At 37.9% G+C, this 22944-nt stretch overlaps 1 protein-coding gene across 1 annotated transcript in view; it reads right to left on the reverse strand.

Annotated features, from left to right (window-relative positions):
* Positions 1-20142, reverse strand: part of CCHR11.PART0H12orf29 (chromosome chr11.part0 C12orf29 homolog) — a 386566-nt gene extending 366424 nt beyond the window's left edge. Inside the window, exons 1-2 of the mRNA XM_044088426.1 lie at positions 19866-20142; positions 3846-3963 (exon numbers count right to left, since the gene is read on the reverse strand). Of these exons, the coding sequence (XP_043944361.1) occupies positions 3846-3963; positions 19866-19955 (208 nt within the window). The 5' untranslated portion in view covers positions 19956-20142. The remainder of the gene's footprint in view (positions 1-3845; positions 3964-19865) is intronic.
* Positions 20143-22944: the final 2802 nt, after the last annotated feature.

The following is a 22944-nucleotide window of genomic DNA, read 5'->3' on the forward strand; positions in this document are numbered from 1 at the left end:
CCAAACCAGGAAAGAACTTACGGCTTCCCTTTCATTTGTCCAGGCTGCACTTGAAGAGGGTGACGTTCCTACTTTGTTTTATATCCAAGGAAAGTCTACTCCATACAAGAGGGATTTTCTGACAGGGTTATCTAGCTTGCCAGCAGGTCATACCTAGGTTGTGGTGGAAGTTTTTCCATGTTCTGAGAGGGTGTCATTTATTTGCGAATCTGTAAGAGACCACAAAGAAATGGATCCTTCACAGCTTTATAGACAAGACAGAGGTCTCCCTCCTCAAGAATCTGCAGGAAACGGCGTCTAGATCAGACAAATGTTTGGTGCCAGAACTATGGCCTAAAACCAAATGGAAAAAAATAAATAAATACATTATCACACCCTTTAGGAAGTAAAATACCCCTACAAATTACAACATCAATAGCATATCCCTAAGAGTACACTCAGAGGTGAGACATCTACAGTAGCCTGAACTTTGACTGTCATGTGTCCAGTGTTGAGGAATTTCTATGTGGTGCCACTTAAGTAAAGGTACGGCATCCAGATGTAACGACTCTTTTAGTGAAAGAGTACACATACACTAAGACTGGGGTTTTGTCAGGAAGCCAATTTGCTATCCAGCAGTTAACAAAGGAGGTTACATTTAGTTTGATTAGCTTGTTGATAATACCAGCCAGTAGTTCAAAGGCATCAAAAGCATTTTCCAGGTCACAGTAGGCAGTGCATAATGACTGGCCAGCATAAACTGCACCACTGAACAGGATGCTCAACAAAAGGGGACCTACTAAGCTGCCTCTCGAAATGCTACGTCAACCTGAGGAAGAGCACCCTACAAGGGTGAAAGGGGAGTAAAGATTAATAATGGGTTGAAAAGAAAGGGGAACAGAGGGAAAGAAATATTTCTTAACAGTGGATATACTAGAACCTTTACTACAATTATGGTAAGTTTCTAGAATAAATGTACTACATTTATTGTATAGTCCACTGTTGCAGTAGGGATGACTTCTTTGGAAAATTCCTAAGCCTTATGAACTTTGGGATAGTTGGATCTGATATGGAGTAGGTTATGACATAACCTTTGTTAAAATTATCTGGATATCAGTAAAAAATGCCAAATCTCACTGCCGCACTTTCAGCATAAAAATCACTCTGAAAACATTCAGTACAGGATCAGCATCCTTTACTAATACAACAAATTCAAAGAACAGCAAAATAAGAATAAGAATCTTAGCAAAGAATGTGTTATTACAACAGTAAAAAGGCTACATAGACAAAGTTGCATATCACTGAACCATAATGACTGACAGAACTAAAGAACTGAATCAAAATGAACCAAGGACTGAACTTCTGTCATGAAAGTGAGAGGTCACAAGTGTCTTGCACCACACTTAATTCCTCTGTCAGTTTCACATGCCTCCTTATCCTTGGTTCGCAGGCTTTGTACCATCTAAATAAGATTTCTTCTTCTTACTACTACTATTTCAGATGTCTAATCTGTGAAAGTCTAACAGCCTGTCTCTACCTCTGTAAGACTGCTCTGACAAAAATGTTCTCCTGAGAATCTGTGAGCTTTACACATCTTGTTCTTTGCACTGTTTTGCCTGAAGGTTATTAGCTCATCTGTACCTTTCCAAGTAACTGCATTTTACTAAAGCTGCATGCAAAATGTTAAACATAAATGAAGATGCTGGCCTGCTTCAAAATGTCTGCATTTCCAATCCTATGCAAGAGAGAATTCTGCATTTGCATAGATCTAGTCTAACTAAACTATATGTATGTATTTTGTTTTCAAAATAACTGTATTTATGCAAAGATATATCCATACACCCTGAAAGATGTCTGGGGCAAACTCCCCTTGCCCTGAAGGAGATACCTACACTGCCATGCATTAAAGTGTGAAATGTTGACATATAACTGCTTCTAAGTGATGGCTGCTGTGACTCCTGAAGAATGTGACCTCACTTGTTCTCAAATAGCCCTTCTATCAAAGGGCCAGCAATAGCAGATGCAACGACTTACTTATTTAGAAACAGGTCTACTTTCCCCGCCATTGCAAAGGGCACATAAACAGCTAGTTTTCTTTGTTTATTTTCTTTTATCCAAATAACTTCTCAACTGCCTATGCACATCTACAGAATACAAGACTCATTCTCCTCTCTTTTGGGGGTAGGGAAAAAAAATAGGAAGGTGAATGCAGGATTCAAGGATACCCCAGTCACTGCATTAGTCATGAAGGAAATTGTTAGGGCAAAGTGTGACTGTGTCCTTGGGGAACATGAGAAAGTGCTCCTTGCACAAAGGCTTATAGTTCTGAAATTCTACTGGCAGAGGTGAAGGCCACTAAAACAGTTTTCCAGAAAAATACTTATGGAAGTTAGAAAGAGCTGGCTAAAAAGGAAGCAATGTTAGCTCTTCTAGGACATAAGTGGGATGCCATAATATCGAAGTATACTTCTTAGGAAGCCTCAGATGTAGGTCCCCTTGAGGAATTACTTTACATGTAATCTGGAACAGACCAGGACGTCACTAGGCAGGTATCCACTAAACCACCATTTCAGCATACACGTACCTTCAAAGAGGCATAAGACAACCTAGATTAAAAAAGGTCTGAAATGTAATTTTAAGACCAAGGGCACAGATTTTGGCAGTTAGCACAGATGACTGAGGCTCTGATTGTTAATGAGCCATTTCCTGTAGTCAAGGATACGGGGTTTTATTCCCTACACCTCAACTGGCTTACTGTTTGACTTTCAACAACTCACAAAACCAAAGAGGATCACTCCTGAAAAAGGACACTGGTTAACAAAATGTATAAACTAAAAGGACTGTGTTGGGGCCTGGGCTCTCCCTTGAAGAAGTCAGAGTTTTTTTTCTCCTATTTTGCTTGGTATGGTTTGTTTGTATTTGGCTTTCCAGCCACTCTTAAAACAGAAAGAACATCCTTAGAAAACAGTTGCCTAAAGAGAAAGAGAGCTATGGCATCCATGCTATGAACAAAAACGTCTTCAAGGTGGGATGCATGACATACCCTTTGTTTTGGATCAAGAGGTTCATGCTCTGAAACAGTGTTAAATAAATACTAAAAAACACAGACCGATATTGCTGCTTTAGTGATGCAAACATCAAAATATCATGAAAAATTTTTTTCAGTGTCTTGCTGGAGTTTTTCTTTAATAAAAGTTTCACATACTGATGCCCATTTTGCAATGGCAGGCCATATCCTTTCTAGCTGCAGTCCATACAAGCAGAAACACAAGTGTCACAAGGCAGAAAGAAGCTGCAGCATCTAAGGATTATGAAATCCTTGCTCTCTCTTCTTCTAAACAAGCTAATAAAAAGCGACAACCCATGATAATGACCATGCAGACCTCTTGTTTAATATGAAGACAGTCTTTATATAGCCAAATGGCATGAAAATGCAAAAGTATCCTAACATTTTAAGTATTCCACCTCACCTATAAAAGCTTTGGAAAACTGTGATACTGTGCCTCCAACACCTTACAATAATAAAAACAATAGGAAAAAAAAACTAAAATTACACAACATAAACTTTTACTTTGGTGATAAAAAATTAAACGTTTTGCACTGACTATATAGCTGGTTTATTCAGCAAAAGCTTTTCTTTTTTTTTTCTTCTACTAAAAATGCTCCTGTTTGGGCACTAAAAAGGTGGCAACCCTATACGTAAATTGATTTTGCTCAAGAATCTAAAATATTTCACTTGTGCGCCACACACACACAATCACAACACAGGAACTATGAACAAAGCATTTCATCTTTGCCAACATAAAATGAAAAATGGATCAGCAACTGAATACACTGATATGGCTTCTAAAACTACAAATACTTACCTTTGTGTCTAGTAATACAACAACATGTTCCATCCACCTTTTCTGTTGGAATGGCATTATATATGTCTCCGTCTAATGCCTTAGGGTTAATCTGTTCAGTTGCAAGCACCCTAAAGGGCTAAAGAAAAGAAAAAAATTCATCAAGTATTTTGGAACTTTTTTAACCATTTTACTGCATATACTGAAGCGCTCTACTACTGTCACACCAGAATGGTTCACAGTTTAGCAAAAATGCAGAGGTTATATCCATCCACCCACATCCCCTTTTTCTCCCTTTTTGCACATGGGGTCACAGTGTCACTTCAAAAGTGACAATCATCTAGAGCTGGGGCTGATAACGTCGGGTTGTTCTTACACACACACACACACACACACACACACACACACACACACACACACACACACACACACCTTACTGAGTGCAATCCATCTACTGTATGTCTTTGGAATGTGAGAGGAAACCGCAACCCCCGGAGGAAACCCACGCGAACATAGGTAGAACATGCAGACTCCAAACAGAAGGCACCTCAGCCAACAATCAAACCAAGGAAACTCTTGCTGTCAGGTGACAACACTATTCTCTGCACCACTATCCTCTGCGCCACCCTCTAATTTTCAGAAATCACAAACATTATTTATTATTATTAAGCTGTGAGAAGACAATTTAATCAAGGTTTACAACCTTCACAGTATTAAACCAGGTCTATGACACATACGAATAAACTAGTGATTATACAATGCAGCCATATTGAAGCAGATACAGCACATATGCTCCCCCAAGTCGCTACAGCATGCCCTGCTAACCTCCTATGGCCGATGATGACTCCCACTACAATTAGCTCTTGCCACACATACCAATGGCCATCAGCAGCATGACTATCCCAATGCTACCCTCTGCTGAACAGCATGCCCCTACCACAACAGGTGATATGTGGTGCAAGAACTGAAGAGGTGGAAAGGATGGGCTAATACACTGTAAGGAGGTGAGAAGAGAGCATTTTAGTGCAGGTGCCATCCCCAGCCAGATCCACAGTCTGCCTGTATCATACAAGTAACTCCCAAAGGTTTTCATTAAAGGTGTGCTTTATTTGTGTATAGCATACAGCTGACATGTGCCAAAAGTTTAACAGAGACTACTAAGATAAAAGAGAAAGTCATAGAAGCACTGCTTCATTTCCTTTTTCCATTTTTATGAAAAATATAATAAAAAAAAGCGTAATGAAAGAAAACTAGAAACGCATAAAAGTAGAAAAGTCTTCAAAATGCAAAACACTACCAAAGGCTACTGCTACAGAACATGGTGACCCCACAGATATCAGTTTCAAGAAATAAGAAAATAAAACAGCTGACAGGGCTAAAGGCCAAATAAACTTAGCGAGACTTAAGAAATAAAGAAATATTCATTTTGTTTTGTGTGTATGTGGGGGGGGGGGGTATTTTGTGCTATTGGAGAGATGTCATTTTTGGAGGCAGTAATCATAAAAAGAGAAAAAAAAAAAATCACACAATTTTTCATAACACCGACGGAGGGTTACAAAACGGTGACTTGACTGCATAGCATATCTTTTTGATACTGCACAGGAGGATATCTATATTCACATACTTGTGCATGTAGCACTGTAAGATTTGCAAGCAAGTAAATATTAGCATTAACCTTTCCTCTAGTAAGAACATCAGTAACATACACTGTACACATCACAGCAGAAGCTAAGTGGATTGGGGGATAACAGAGCAAGCTCTAGTACCCAGTAGAGGCCACCTCAGGTATATAAAAAAAAATGGTTGCATACAAACATCGATTTTTGAGACTGCATAGTAGTTTGCAGCTCATCAAGTGTTTCCATTCTACCACTGTTTCATCCCTTCATCCATTTTCAGAAGCTGAAAAGGCACTAAGATTAAAATGTGCAACCAATTTCTGGAAGGCAGAAATGCAGCAAAAACAAACCAAAAAAAAAATCAAACTAAATTCCTGTTTGTCTGTTGCATCTTTTCCTTGATGCTTTTGAGCAGAATGACAACAGTAGGGCTGTTCTTGGTGAAAGAGTTACAGCAATTACATCAGCAGCAGGGCTTAAGTTGGAGTGAGATGATCTTAACAGCAGTTCAGAAGAGCAATTGCACGGCAGCTGATAAATATATTCTCTACACCTACAACTTTAGAAAATGAGAACTGCCATTTTCTGATGTGGGGGTCACTCTTGCTGTTCAAATATTCCACTACCAAAGGATTATTGACTTTTGAATGTTTTGCTCATGCACCTGTGTGTATATGTATTTCTCATTGGTTTCTGCTTGCTTTGGGGGGGGGGGGGTATAACGAATAGGTGGAGCACTGTATAAGTACAAAGGTTCCATCTTCTAAACCATTTAAAGACAATTATGAAAGTACACTTTATACAGGGATTTGGAAATTTGATTATAACATTTTAAAACAATGGATACACGTTGGATAATGCAATTTTAGTACCATACGAACATATTAGAAAAGCAATCACACGGACCACAAGATGCCTAACATACAGAAGTTTAAGCAGACAAAATTTATAAAAAGTTCTTGCCACCCTTTTCAAGCACTTAGCACCTCCGAAATTAAGCAAGGCGGTAGATGACAACCCTGGTGTAGGAATATGTTGAAGCAGGAACCTCTCTCTCCAGAAAGTCTTGTTTATTTGTAGGTGAAGATTTAAGTTCTTAGTGCAGGAGTTTGCACAGCCACTAGTTTTAGATGGTCAAGCAGGACTGGGTATTTCACAGCTTGAAACATGAAACAAAGGTCGCCTCACAGCAATCTATACGCTACCGAGTACAAGGATAGTCGTGATAATCTATTAGGGTAGTTGAAGAATTTCTGACCTTTAGTTTTCTTGTTTAAAAACCTTTGGAGCCTTTATATTTCAGTGATACGCTTGGGTTGGTACATACCAAAGGGGAGCACTGTATTCATTGATAAGTCTGATAAGGGAAGTATACAGTGACAGGATGACTCCTTTGGAGCTTCAAGATATTCCCTTGGAAATTAACTAGCCAGGTAGAAGGATTTCCTGACTGTGGTGGAAACATAATGATGGAATGAGAGAAAACTATCCACATAAGTACTTAGGTCTATGACTATATCAGTCTGAAGAGGAGTACCATTTATAACATACGAGGTCTGACCAACCCTTCTGTCAAATGCTACTATGCTGCACATTTTTCATTTAGTTTGAGACCATTTCTGATGCACCATGTATAGGCATATTCCAGTCCTTGCTAGAGTTGTTGCAGGTCAGTGGATGACTGGATAACGGTGCCTAGTTTGCAGTCATCAGCAAACTTGGCCAGCCACCCCTCTGGAATATTGGCTTTGTTGCCTGCAAAATAAAAGCCTAACAGGAGAGAACTCAGAACCGATCCCGGTGGTACTTCATTAGTTACAAATTTACATTCTGTGGGGGAACTGGCAACTTTCAAAACTTAGGGTCTGTCAGATAGCCAATTCTCAATTCAGCTAGCACTGTAAGGGCTTATATTAAGCTCTTCTCATTTTTAAATAATACCAGCATGGAAGGATAGTGTCAAGCCTTGGCCAGGTTGAGATAAGCTGTGTGCACAGAATGACCACTGTCATCAGCCCCTGTAATCCTTTCAAAGAAGCTTACTAGGTTCAGGAGACAGAACCCACTCTTCACCGAACCAAAATGAATGGGATCCAGATCAGATGAGCTGCCTATATCTGCAAAGATGAATTTAGCTATGATATATTCCATGGCATTCCATAGAAGGCTGGTGAGGTTGATGGGTCTACAATTACCCAGGCCTGTAGTGGGAAACCTTTCTTTAGGGGAGTCACAGTGGCTGTTCTACAGGCATCAGGAGCAAACCTGTAGAAAGGCTGAGGTTGAACAGCTTCAACAGAGGCTCATATACTGCATACTTGGCATTCATGAGAATGCAGCCTGGTATATTGTCTGGTCACATGGAAATATTTTTTGTGTGTAATAAGGATTCTACAACTTGTTCTAAGGAAACTAAAGTAGAAACTAAATTCTCAGGTATAGAGGAGAAACTTTGTGGGAAGAACAGATGAAGTTAGCATTAAGTCTGCCTGCCAGTAAATTACCTATATCCTTGGGGTTAGCATGAGTAACATTACAGATGAGCTCAGTGCATTGTTAGTCATTATTCCTCAATTTTCTGACATAACTGAAATAAGATTTGTAGCTTCCTTTGGAAACAGTAGCAGCCTTATTCCTTGTCTTCTTTATATTTTCTAAATGTTTCTAATGGCATGTTTCAGTGTGGTCTTGAAGTAAGAAGATGGAGATTTTTTGCAACATTACATTATTTTCCTTTTATATTAGATTAAATATAGAATTGCTGTGTTTCCAAAATACAAAATAAGTAAATAAGTAAGCAAAATACAAGAGAGATGCATCTAAACGTTATTTTGAAGTGTGATCATAAAGCTATACACAAAGACACTGGAACACAGACAGGAAACACCAGCACCAAAACTTGAGTAATAAAACTAATGTTGGTCCACTAAAAGCTAACACATCCCCCATCTCTGTTCCAGTGTTTTTGTGTTTTCCGTTCGTGGACAAACATGGCTCTTTTTGGAAGAAAAAATTAAGAGTACTGCCCAGAGCTTATGACCTATCTTTATATCTTTCTCATGTAATGGTACTTTTCCATTATCGGGGCAACAAACACCTCGAGAAATGCATGCCAATGTAAAAGTTGCCGATAATATCAACTTCCAAATGTTATAACAGCAAGATTTAAAAATTGGCCCTATTTTTTGACCTTTGTCCAGATTTCTTGCAGTAAGAGACTGACAGGCATGAATGCCACAAAACAAAAAAAGTAGTTTATGCAGTACTATAACATGCCCCACAATCCTCTACTCTACCAACCAAACCTATTCACAACTCCTACCAAAAACCAAACTCAAAAACCGGCATCGGCTCAGTCAACAAAACAAATTAAATGCGGTTTCTGTAAGCTACCACAATGAGACACCTTTCACAACTGGAAAAGCAGGATTTGACTGTCCCATCTACTTAGTCATAGGGGAATGAAAGCGGGGTGAAGTAGAGACTTCCTAGGGATACAATTTACGTCCATCATACGCGCTAAAATTGTATGACGACGCTGTATTAAACATAGGTGTAATCATAACACTGACAACAAGGCTTGCCGGTTGAAGGACTTAACGCGTTTTCAAGAAGAAAACAAACAACCTGATGCAACCATTACAGAACAAAAACATAGAAAAGAAGAAAGTAACATTTCTACATTACCCACCAAACAAATTTTACTGCAATAAATATATCTCTCAAGTGAATCTCATTTTAAGCCTTAGAGACAATGGTCCCTCGCTGTTCCACAATGGCCTGTTACACATACACTGTTAAGGATTGTTTTAAAAACAATACCTATGGTAAATAACAGTTAAATCATATTAATTCATCCAATCTTATACAACACATTTTAACCACGTTATCAGCTTCTTAGTTGAAGTGCTCATTAGACCTGTTGCTCCTATAATGGAAAAGTACCCATGTAACGAATACAGCCTGTAGCAAACACAAACAGAAAGTTGCAAATTTAAATAAATGGATTTAGCTAACTCTAAAGTTCTCATATGCATATTCTAAAAAAGTAGAGACATTGACCATAAATGGTTGAAACTGCAATACTCAAAAGTTAAATAAATAATAAAAATGTAAAATATCTTTTTTTTTGCAAGCCCAACTATGGCCCCCACACACCCTGCTAATTAAATATACCAACACCGACAAAATACTACATTGGGGAAAGAGCATATTCCCCAATCCCTGCTGTACAGCAATCCTATAGGGAAAGAACCAGTACTGCTCCATCAGCTGACTTTTGCTCATCTGGACAGACTTTTTTCACCTGTTGATAAAAACACAGAAGAAATGTTCTAAATGTTCTGTTCCTATATACATACACACAATTTGTCTACATGTTACTTGCTCGACATACAAAACAACTGATAACTACATGTCAAACATTCACTGTATCGAACACAATTCACATAGATACTCAGTACATCAAAAAAGGAAACTAGTTTTCTTTCCTAATGCACTACCTATAACCCAACCACATTTGGCCCAAATTTGTCTGAATAGTGGAAGTACTACGGGAAGAACTTTTTTTAAGTTAGACATACACCGTGGTTAGGGGACAGCATGCATCATGAAGGTGGAGCGGGGTGGGGGGCAAAGAAAGAAAGCAAGTTTGAAATTACCTTTTTTTTTTTTTTATCCATCAGTAAACATATGTACGGACTGAATATTTACTGTGGGTATCATCAACAACCAACACAATGTCTTAAATGTCATGCAATACATGTATATTATAGTTTGCAGCCAATGTACACAAATCACTGCAAAAACTAATCTTATTATACTAAACTTGATAAATCAAGTTTCAGTACAGTACTTTACCACAAAGCATTTTACAAAACAAAAGAAACTCAAATTTGCATCTATAAACAAAAGTAATTTTCATACTGGACTTCTCTCAGCCAGCTGAAGGGACACTGGCATGCCCAAAGTACACTATTTGTTTTGTCCAACTCTTTAAAATATTCATGAATAAATAACAACTATACTACACTTGCAGAGTTTGCGGAAAACTTGTTTCACTGTACAGAAAAGAGGCAACTACACAATGTAGTAACCTCTGGAGTTGGATATAGCCTTACCATATACAACACCAAATTAAATATATTTTAAGTGTTGTTTTTGCATTGTACTTTGATGATAAGAAGTGTACCCTGAATTTTTTCTTCATAACTAAAAACCTCTGTCATAACATCATGAAAGACTGAACCCACAATGCTTCATTACCTAATTAAGTATATAAGCTACTGTACTTCCAAGCTAAATACATCGGTAGTAGCTACTTGCATCCTAAAAAGGCAAGTTGTCAACTAATTCTTGCAGGTGGAATGCCTCACCATGAAAACTGTCACATGTGATGATGTACAAGGGAGACCAAAATGCAAGAAGCTTCTCTTCCAAAGTTGCTTGTTACCCACAATGGTTTTCATCTGTATACAAATCAATACCCATGTCTATTAGGACATTTTGTTTTTGTGATTATAAAGAAAAACTGAGTAATAATTAAACTAAAAATAAAACAACACACTATAATATTTACTTATTCCAAAATCACTTGCAACTTGAACACAAGGAATGCGATGGTAAATGAAATTAATTGAAAAACAAGTTGCTTCTGAAAGATAAACTTTAAGTAAATTATTTGGGCAACCTTTGCAAGCAGGAAATCAAAGTACGACAGCAACGGGCAATTCTAAAGAATGTCGTTTTTTTCTCACCACTCTGCATATTCTGTTGCACTCCCTACGTGGTGATAATTATTTGTACTTTTTGATTTTTTCCATGTTTTACATGAAAAAGTTACTTGTACGGATTTTTTTAGTTTGTTCTGGGACGTCTTTTATTTTAATTTTGCAGTTGTGAGTTGTGGGAAGATTTGTCTTTCTACATTATTCTAAACTTCTATTGCTACAGGCAGACTTACTTACAAAACCTATCTATTTGTATTTTAAACCCTGTTGGCCTGTAGTCTTGCAGTTTAATTAACAGCTGCAGTTTAATGAATAGTTGTGGCAGGAGTGTGTAATGCTTCCAGATTTGGGCCTTAGTTATTTATTACTGCATTTTTTCAACAAACAATATTACTGGTAAACTTCTGCATAGGCTGGTGCCTTAAATTGTAGTACAAAGTTCAATTGTGAGAGATTCATGTGCTTTAGTGCATTTTTATTCTGCTCATCATTTACCTGCCTAAAGTTGCATTCTTTGTCTGCACCATTTCCCATTAACACACTAAGCTAAAGTTTCTGAAAGAGCACCAATATTGGCTTTATTTGACTGGTAGGGTTACCACCTGTCTCACTTTGCGAGGGACAGTCCCTCTTTGGGCAGTTGTGCCCTGCGGCAAACTTGAAAAAAATAGCAAATGTCCTGACATTTTAGGACAGAATTATTTCCTACGTTTTCTTTAATAGTTTCATAGAACAGTTGTTTTTTTAACTGAAACACCTAAATGTTATATGAAATAGCATAAGCAACTCAAATGCTACTAGAATAAGCTTCTATTTTGACAAAGAAGTGACATTCTGTCCTTTGTACTGATCATGGATACGTTTTGTCCTGCAAAATCTGACATTTCTACAACAAATGCCCCACTTTGGGCATTTGAAAAGGTGGCAACCCTATTGACTGGATGCCTCTTTAGCTAACCTGTGCGTTCCTTGAATCCCCCCCTGCAACCCTTTGGCTGTGGTGTTTTATAGGGCTGTGTCACTGGCCTCCACCCCTTATGGTAATCTGATTTCCAAAGCCCCCCCTCCCCTTTTTCATTGTTACTGTCTGCTGTATAAGCTAATTATGTACTCTTCTCACCCACTGTTTTTTCATGAATCCATGAGTTCCCAAACAGCAAACTACTGTTGCTCTTGTGTAAATCTCCATTACTACATATAGTCTTGTGCTCACTTCCATAGAGCTCAGCAAAGCTTGGAATCCTAGCTTGCATTCCAGAAGTATTTACTTGTATCCAGTGCCACCCAGGCAAGTAAAGTACCTTTGATTACTAAATTACACTTGCCAAAGTTATTTTGAATGACAGCTACTTTTTCTTGCCTTTATGTGTGCATTTCACTGTATTTTTTTTTGTAAAACATTTGCTCTCTCTCACAGTTATTGTTCTAAGATTGTCGTGAAACTGCCTTCAGCAAAGCATTTTCAGCAGCTGTTTAATTGGTTTGTGGTAGCACTGCAGTTGTGGGTCTCTTCAACTGTGTTTTTATATTATTAGAATTGAGTTTATTCATCTTGTGCCTGGTCTATCTGAGTAAGAGTACTCATAGTGTAGTCATTTTATTGGCCAGAGGTCTCTTATCCCGTGCTGCTACAAATATTTGTGCATCTGCATGGCTTAGCGGTGTCTTGTACAGTACTAGATAACTAGAAAGAGTATTTTCCCTGTAGAAAGGTCCATAAAGCTGTAGCCAGCAAAGCAGCACTATACATCAAATACCATGCGCACTAACAAGCTTACAGCAGCTAGATGGGCATGGAGTGGCAATATCTACAAATTTAGAAGAATTCAGTATCGTATAAACATTAACATTAGTAGCAGTTAGCATTGTTTAGCATAATCTACCCCAATAAAGCACCCTTATTAGTCTGCAAACACAAAGCACCCTTAATAGTCTTCCATACACCATCCCCTTGTAGCTCAAATATCAAAGGACTGCACATTAGGATATGCAATTTTGTAACTTCTCTGTAGCCAGTTTGGTGGATATGGGCATCTTGAGACAATGTAGCAATCGTTTCATGTTTATTGGCAACCACTTTGTTCTTAAAAAGCACATGCAGCATGCAAGGGGTTGTACTTAAACAATGGCACTGGAGGCTAACCTCTCACATACAAGCATATAGCAGGTTGTCAAAGCCATGCATACAACACCAGCTCACATAATATTCACATAGAGACTATCACATGCTAAGGGACTTAAAAGCAATCTTCCTAAACAAATAAAAGATTGCCTAAACCATCCATTGTTAAAGCTATGCCTCAGCAAGCCCAAAGGGGCTCAGAAAAACACAACTAACACCACAGATAATGTTACTCTCAGTGGAGCCCCAAACACTAAGCCCCTATGGAAGACAAGCAAACACACTTCACAGGATTCTCGTCAAAGGGTACTCCATTGTACGATATACTGATGCCCCTCTAACCAGGCTGAACAAGGAGAAGACAACTGTTAGCTGTTTATCTGGAAGTAGGATCTACCAAACTACTCTTGCACTCAAGTCATTACATCACATGTACCAGTATGATTTTATCACAGTCCATGTAAGTGTAAAATTACCTGAGATGTACCTCCCTGGACTATATGATGAGACATCATGAAACTTTCAGACTATGTGTCTCAGGCTGGTATGAGCCGAGCATTCAGCAGCATATTATCATCACCAAGGATGATGCCACAATATGAGCAAAAAAATGACTAATTTCAACAAATGCCTGTCTTTCGGGTGTCATTCTAAATGGATACAATATTTGTCAGCTTGGGAGGACATAAGTTAACAGACCATGTTGCTTTGTTAAGGGTGGTCTGCACTTTTCTCTTCTAGGCTTTCAAATGCTGGCTAAAACATTATCCACTCCCACAGTGCCTTTTTTAGACAATGCCAAACTGACAAACCTACCGACATATCAAAATCAACTCAAATGAACCTCCAGGTGTTACCTCTCAATGCTAGATGCTTAAATTAAATAAAAAAAAAAAACTGCACTCCCTCCAAGCCCTCCTCACACTTGAGAATACAGACATCTGTGCAGTTACACAGGCAGACAGTACCTCAGCAGTGCAAGGTTTCAGTGCCTTCTGCACTTTAGACCAGTTGCTGCACAGACAAGGGCTAAAGGTGGAGGCACCTCAATATACATCAATAACAAGCACACTTCTAAGGTAGTCAAACAGGATGATATGCTGGAGTTCTTCCACTGGCAGATCAACAAAAAGTCCCGTACTATATCTTAGCCAGCTATAGGTACACCCTTCATGTCCCAAGAAGCTCCAATTCCTGCATGGACCTACTGGAGACATGTGCCATCTAACCTAACACCCTACTCATGGGAGACTTTAATTAACCCTCTATAGACTGGGAATCCTAAACGGCCTCAAATCTACAATCACAGAAATTCCTGGACTTTGCAAATATAAACACCCTTGATCAAGTAGTAAATACTCCCAGTAGATGCTCCAACATACTGGACCTCATGCTCACAAATATGTGAGAATGCTGCAGCCCCCCTCCATGTCCCATCCTCCCTGGTAAGGCCAGACGATAAAGCTGTTTCCTTTAAAATCAAAATGACCTCCATAATCCCATTAAAACCAGTAAGAGGAACTATTCCAAGACAAACTACCTTTTAAGTGATGGTTTGTCAAAATTCAATGCCTCTCCAAAGCCTGAGAACACAACAGCCTATGCTGAATTGCTCTCAGAAACTCTATACAACCATATCAATGGCTGCACAGAGACAGCTGTACCTACCAAAACTAAGCCCATGACTAGCCCCAGAAACAAACCGCCCTGGTGGCATCTCAAATTAAACAGGATATACAACAAAAGAAAAAAAAAAAGACAAAAAAACAGGAAAAGTAATTCCCATAAAGATAAAAACTCTCTCAAACTAAACAGGTAATTAGCAATGCCAACATAAAGGTTAAGATAGCCTCTTAGGTGAGAGACAACCATAAGACCTTCTTCAGCTATGTCAGAAACCTCAAGGGCAGCACACAACAATGTGCTAAACTTGTGGTTAATGGTGCCACATTCACCGAGTCTGACTACATAGTGAACATCCAACTTTCCAGTATACATCTCCGTTCTTCTGACAAAGCACTTCATCAAAAGACAAGACTGTTGTTTTCTGAGGTGAGGAATAATTCTACAAAACAGGAACAATGACATTCCATTTCCCACAGTCTCACTTTTCATTTTCTTCACCGCTTCCTTTATAACCTGAACAGATCTCTCAGTACGGTGACGAATTCCAAAAAAATCTAACTACAGAAATATCAACATCAAACCCTTTTAACACAGAGTGTGGGTCAGAGCCAATAACCACCAGGGAAAATTTTACAGACTTACTTGACAGCCACTTAGTACAGGGATAGGAGATGGGGGGGGGGTTAAAGGTCTTTAAGAAAGAGAAGATATGAACAGTAGTATAACATGTCAAAACAAAATTCTAAGAATGGACTATAGACATTCCCAGGATTGTACTGGTTTCAGGAAATTTGAGTTTGGAATCCTGGAAAAGGCCCCTATTAATCCCGTTTTTGGCAACTAATACTTAACACACCCAAATACCCATGGCTAAATTACAGTATTTCTACTGTACCTGTTTTGAAACTGAAGTCAGCTAAACTATGACTGACTATTTTTTTTTAATAATTTTCTTAATATCAATAGTTTTATGACGATGATTTTTATGTGTTGACATTATATTTTATAAGTTTTCAATGCTGTCACATTTATATATTGATTGTTTTTCTAACTAACAGATTTTTTACAGTGAATTTACACAGTATGGAGCAATATTACTATAAGGGTAACTGTAACTTTGGTTGAAATGTATTTACAGGTCACGTGATGGTTTAACTAGGGCTTATATAAAAACTGAAATCAAAACACAGGCACTAACTAGAAAGCAGTCACTGTAAACTGAAATGTAAATAAACCAATACAAATATTGAGCACTTTCATTCTTTTACTTTGAAGAACTTCATCAGAATGATAATTAAAACAATGTTGGCATATTTATATCAAACACATCATGATGTCATTTCTTAAAAAACAAAACAATCACTGAAAAACATCAATTATTTTACTTCGTAAAAATTGAGGATTTTTTAAAGAAAGCCTAAATAAAAGATTTTTAAAGAAACCCTAAAAGTTAATCAATCAATCAAATAAAAAAAATAGATACATCAAAAAAGAATACTTAAACCAACGATGTACATTTATATTTTATAAGATTTTAAACAGAAATGCAATCATTAATTCTGGAGCACGATCTTCTCTTAGGAATACTTGCCATTTTAGATTTTACTTCTATAAATTCCAAATATGCAGTGAACTGTCCTACAAATTTCTTTTGATCTATTTTTTCTATAACCAAGAACTGAAATTTTCTAAAATCATTGCACTTCTGAGCGTGCATAGCTAAAGTATTTGAATTATCTTCTTCCGACGGCTAATATTATTTTTATTTACTTATTACATTTGTTAACCAGGTAGTGCCCAACTGGGCTGGGAACCAGTTTTCAGCAGAGGCCCGGGGAGAAAACCTCCAAGACAGTAACAGTAAATATACTCATAATTAAAAATACAATTGTATATACAGAATAAAATTCTAGGCAGCAACAGTGAATATACTAGTATTTAAAATATAAAGTACTTACAGAATATCAACATCACATAACAGGATGTAAAATTATGCCACTGTGAAAGTTTAACTGGAACATCAATGCAGGTAAAAAAGAATGTACATGCATGAGCAAAATAAATATGTATTCTTTGGTTCTATCCACTAATCTTCTTGTGGTTTTAACCACATAAAAACTGTTACAGTTCGAACAAATAGCAAGGAAGGTGCATTCAATGTTGATGCTGTTCTTGATAGGTATCACTCCCTTGTTTTTCTGCTGATAGACATGCTAGGATTTGCACACTGATAAGTTGCTGCTGGTGCTGTACTGTGTTGAAGGAATGTGTGAACAGATCCCGTTCATTTGGGTGTTTGATTTAGATTCTGCAGGGTTCTTTAATATGATATGACATGGCGATCAATTTTATGATAAGTTTTTTTGAGTGCAATAACCAGCTGGCACATGAAAGGGTTGTCTAAGGAGTTTTTTAGTTATTGGACAGTTACATCATTTTTGTCTTGAACATCATTTATATTTTTTAGTATATGCAATTAGTTGGCATCTAATGTTCTGTACTTCTGATAACTGTTTTGACAAATATGGATTTATTTACTGTTTTAGGTTTTGCTTCTTTTTTATTATGCTGATCTTAGATCCGATTCTGAAGGTGTACTTGATGTTGATGCCGTTTCTGACCTGCATCAGTTCCTTGTTCCCCTACTGGTAAATATGCCAGGATTCGCCTTTTGATAGGCTGTCTTTGGTGCTGCAGTGTTTTGTAGGACAGCATAAACACAAACCTGATAAGGCGTTTTCTGCACTTTTGTTCTACTAAGATCAGACATGAAGAATACTCTATGACATATTTTTTGATTGAAATAGATAGTTGGTACATGAAAGGTTTTTCCAAGGGAATTTTTTAGTGGCTGATAACCACACCACATAATTTGACAGCATAAACACAAACATGATGAGGCGTTTTCTGCACTTTTGTTCTACTAAGATCAGACATGAAGAATACTCTATGACATATTTTTTGATTGAAATAGATAGTTGGTACATGAAAGTTTTTTCCAAGGGAATTTTAGTGGCTGGATAACCACACCATGCTAATTTCCAGAATACCATATGAATCATTCATTTTTAGTATATGTTAGCAGATGGAATCTAATGCACTGGAATTTGCGATAACAGTTTTGATAAATATAGATATGTTTATTAATTTATTTATGGTTTTAGGCTTACTATTATTGTCTATTCAATCAAGTGCTTGTTTTTCATATGCTATTAGTGATTGGACTTTGTTTGACCAATAGCTTCTCTTACTTGAAAATTTTATCCAATGGTAGGCACTGACGTGTGGAGTTTCCGCCCATCTTCACTACAGAGGGAGTGTATTTCTATATTTTTCATCTCTGATTGGGTGTTTTTATGTTGACCTCAGGAGATCTGTTCTGGAAACCTATTTTTATAGGTATGTAAAAACTCTCCTTATTTCCATATTTAATGCAAGTTTTTAAAACATGTGATTCTATTGGAAAATTTGATTGGTTACCATCTATAATAAAATATGCATTTTTAGGTTTGTACCTTTGGTCTGAAGAAGCAGTGTTGTTTTACTGCGAAAGCACTCACCTTTATGCTAATATTCTTTGTAGAATCCAGTTATGGCAGCTTGGAGTATTTTTGCTTTCAAAATGCCAGCATTTTTGGTGTACAAGTAATCATAACCACAACACCAGAGTTATATTAGTGGCTCCAGCACTTGCTCGAGCTGGTATGGGGATAAGAGAGGCATTTAACGCTTAATCTGCTCATCAGACTGGGGGGAGACCATGTATCGGTAGGTCCTCTGTGAGTGAATTAGTGGTGAACACCAGGAATCCTATGAACACGATGTAAGGGGGGAGACAGGAACACTGACTACATCACAAAGAGGTGCAATCATGCATTGCACAGACCCAAGTCACACCTAACTTCTTATGTATTACTGGGATGCACAGCACAATGGTATGGCTTAATATAAAAAGCCAATCCATTAATCCATAGATTTATTTATTTATTTATTTGACATTTGGTTACTGGGAAGGTCTGAATGGACATGGCGTCCATTTTCAGCGGAGGCCCGAAGAGAAAAGGTCCACATTACAAACAGAACATTAAGTTAACATTTTACATCACTGTGGATTTTTACAATAAAAATAACCATACAATACAATAATAACATGACAGTGCATGATGGCTCCCACACCTGGTTCATTCAACTTTCACCCCTGGGAACGGATGGACTGCATGGCACTCAGCCTGGAGAGCAAGTGGGTTTACTGGGTAACAGGGAGGGACTGACTCAATAGTCAGCAAGGGAACATGGCCAAAAAAATGCAGTCAAACCCAAATTACTTAAATGTCACAGCCAAAAAGAAAAACAAATGCATTATATACTGAACTAAAGTTCAAACACCGTAGAACGGTTTGCAACTTTAATAAGAAATCCAAATTTCTGCAGAAGCAGCAACAATAATACAAGCAATGACTTACTGTACAGAAATAAAGAAACATTTAAGACGCGAACTTGAACAAAACTTATCCAAACACATTTTCTAGGTTCACCTGCCAACACGGCCCACTCTCTGTCAAGTGTCTTTGAATGTATGCGGCCATTTACCACTTAGGGTAAAACAGTTAAATACTGCAATAAACACAAATACTCAGTGTCAGGGGTTGACAGATCTACACGGTATAGCAACCTAATCAACATTACCGTTCGAAAAATAAAATGAAATACACTGCAGTACCCCAACAGCATGCTACAGAGGCAATTCACATATTTAGTGTACGACAAAAAAAAATGTTCTGTGGTACTGCACTAGTTTAGAAATAAAACATGTTTATGAAGTACTGAATACTATTAGTCAGGTCTGACGATTTTAAAAAAGTATAAAAATTGGATGCGTTACTATTTATCAAACACAGATAGCAAATGTAAAAATAATCATTAGGATGTGTGCAAGAATCCTTACCTGATATTCCCGTTTAGTTGAAGGATCATCCTTCACGTCTGTAAGAAAAAGGCATGGAATTTTCTGCTGCACAGATCCTAAACGTTGCATGTCACCAATAAAGAACCTAAGGCTGCAAGAAACATCCTACTCAATCACAGAAGACTAGTGTTTGCCCCCGGAACTGACGTTTCTTTACCGCGTGTGTTTATGGGAAACGTAGTTCTTATTACGTGAGGGGTAACTTGCGTATAAAAATACGGCTGTCAGCTTGAGGTGTTGCACGGATCTCAACCCCCGAGAGACAAATCTCAACAGAATGAGGGACAAATCCAGAAAAAAAAGTCCACTTTCTAAAATATTAGTACTATTAACTGGAGACAATGACAGAATAAGAGAATATGAAGTAATTACATTTTTTGAAATAAAAGAAATACATGCCTCTAATTATTATCATAATTTATAACGTGTAATTCACTACCTTTTTTTCTAAAAGCTACCAGTTTTAAGAAGGACAGAGCTAAAATTTGAGTCAAAATCAGAGATGGTCCATAGTTGTCAACCTCTTAGCAGAGGAAATCCGGACAAAACCAAAAATAACGGAGGGACAAAGCCACAAAAATCTCTCTCTTTCGTTTTTTCCCGGTTAGGGGTCGCCACAACGGATCACCTTGTCCGCTCATGATTGGCAGTGGAGTTTTACAGTGTCGAGCTGCCAGCCTGGCGCCCAACCTTCCACGGAAGGCGCACGCACTCACACCAAGGGCCAATTTTACTGTGGCCAATCCACTTGTAGCATGTCTTTGGGGATGTGGGAGGAAACCGGAGGAACCCCACACAACCACAGGGAGGACAAACTGCTCTTATGCACTTAGAAAGTTTCTAGAATAAAATGTTTTGTGTTAGAACGTATTTTCTGAAGAATGTAAAATGTGAAACTCAAATGCCTGCCATTATTTAGTGAATTCAATGCTCACTGATTTGCCACAAAAACCCAGAAAAACACAAATTTTATTCGAAACCATAGACAGCTTTAGGCACCAGCGAACCCTGTGGTCGCTGGGGGCCCCAACCACAGCAATTGTCTTACCCTGATATTTTGCAACGTCTGTCAAACCAACGAAAGCTAGTACAGCAGTCTTGTGTACTTAATAAACCAGATGAGTAATAACTCGTATTTATATCTCCTTTAAAAATTCAAAGATATCTCTGGTTATAGTAACAGTGTTTTATTAAGCAACAAGCTTCACAAATCCATTAAATATTTTACCACTGACATAGTACCCCTGGCTTAGTTAAAAATCTGCTAGTGGATATTCCGTCTACTAAAACTAACAACATAGTCAACTTTTGGTGCTTGCAATACCTGTGGCTGCAAGGGGGCCCCCATAGTCATCCCTGACTGTGTAGGTGGGGCCCACAAAAGCTACTGTTGGTTGGGGAAAAAAATGAACAGGTCTGTGAAATGACCCTGTTGGGATAAAGCTGATAATGAACATAAGCAAGGTAAGCACTAGAGAGATGAGCAGCCAAGAGTAACTAATATCAGTGCAAACCTTGGATTTTAAGAAAAGCTGATGCGTCTGATCTTCAGGGATGGTTTTCTCTTTCAGGAAGTTTTATAAACACTGGCAGAGCACCAGCTACTGCAACTTTCAACTTCTTTGCAGAAGAATCCATTGCAATACCTATAATAGCAGAATAAAGGCGCAAAATCATGAACACGTTCTAAATATTACACTAATTCAATTAAAAAGTTAATCGTATAACACCTTTTTCATCAGCTTTAATTTTTTGGACAAATAAGTATAAAACTCTGATGTCTGGATTTATTGACTGTCTGTAATCCTGAATGATTTACAAGCAAATCAAACTTTTTAAAAGGAAAGAGCAAAACTGTGAGAAAAATCAGGGAAGTTAAATAAAATTGACTTACCCCTGTTGCTGTTTGATGATTGCTAAACAACAATCACTGATCTGGTGTGACAATACTAGTGTTGTACAATGTATTGCTATTTGCTGAAATAAGTCCAAAACTAGTATTGCTATGGCTTATGGTGTGTGTGTGTGTTGGGGGGGGGGAGCTTGTGTGGTTATTACGTCCTTAATTGTCATCACAGTCAAACCTTAGAGGTGTACACATGAGGTTATTATAGCTTGCTTTTGGGATGAGGACAGCATGGTCCTTTTTTTCTTTTACTTTTCTAGCAGACCACAGAGGTGTACAAAGAAGGTTACTATAGTTTGTATGGGGACAGTGTACTGTCTAGGAGCAACAAAGCAGAATACATTACTGTCATTATTTTTTTTCACTTTCCTCAAAATCACACTTCAGGCATGCATCCAAGTAGCTGCCTTTGACATTTGGTGTTGAGGAATAAGGAAGCATGCAATGTATATGTATGCCAGCAGTCACTTGAAATACATGACTGTAGAAATTTGAACCTCTGCTTTCATCCTAGTCTAACACCAGAGGGATGCATAGGCAGTCTTTTCCGGAGGGTTAGGGAGGAAGGCAGTTCCAAGATAGGACATGTGGATCCAGACAACAACTGGCTTGTTAATTTATTGTGAATTACCATTTTGTCATCTTTGAACATTAAGCCTTTGGTACAACTTGAATTAAAAGGGTGGGAAAATGCTCTAAATGTATTTCAGAAAATGCATAACCCAATGGTTTCTGGGGGCTCTGGCTTAACTGAGTTATTTCCTAAATGGTTATTACCGTACTTACTTGGTCAGGAAAGGTGTGTTGAAAGGATGCAAGGAAAATTAAAGCTGAACAGCAACACAGTTTCTTTCCTTAATCAAAATTTCTGTTCAAGCTATCATTGGATGAAAAGGTTGTGTTAAAAGAAAAAAAATAAATGCACTTCAGAGCATATATGAAGTTATGGCTTCTTGAAAAAGCTGAAGAGTAAGGCAAAATTTGAGAAAAAGAAAAAAAAAGTAATGTGCATAGCATGGGAAGCCCAAGTTGGAGGTGGGGTGATCAGGGAAAGTTGGAGGGTATGGTGTGTGTGTGTGTGTGTGTGTGTGTGTGTGTGTGTGTGTGTGTGTGTGTGTGTGTGTGTGTGTGTCTGTCTGTGTGTGTGTGTTT

Source organism: Protopterus annectens, chromosome 11.part0 (assembly GCF_019279795.1).
Source record: "Protopterus annectens isolate FY-2018-M chromosome 11.part0, PAN1.0, whole genome shotgun sequence".
NCBI lineage: Eukaryota > Metazoa > Chordata > Ceratodontiformes > Protopteridae > Protopterus > Protopterus annectens.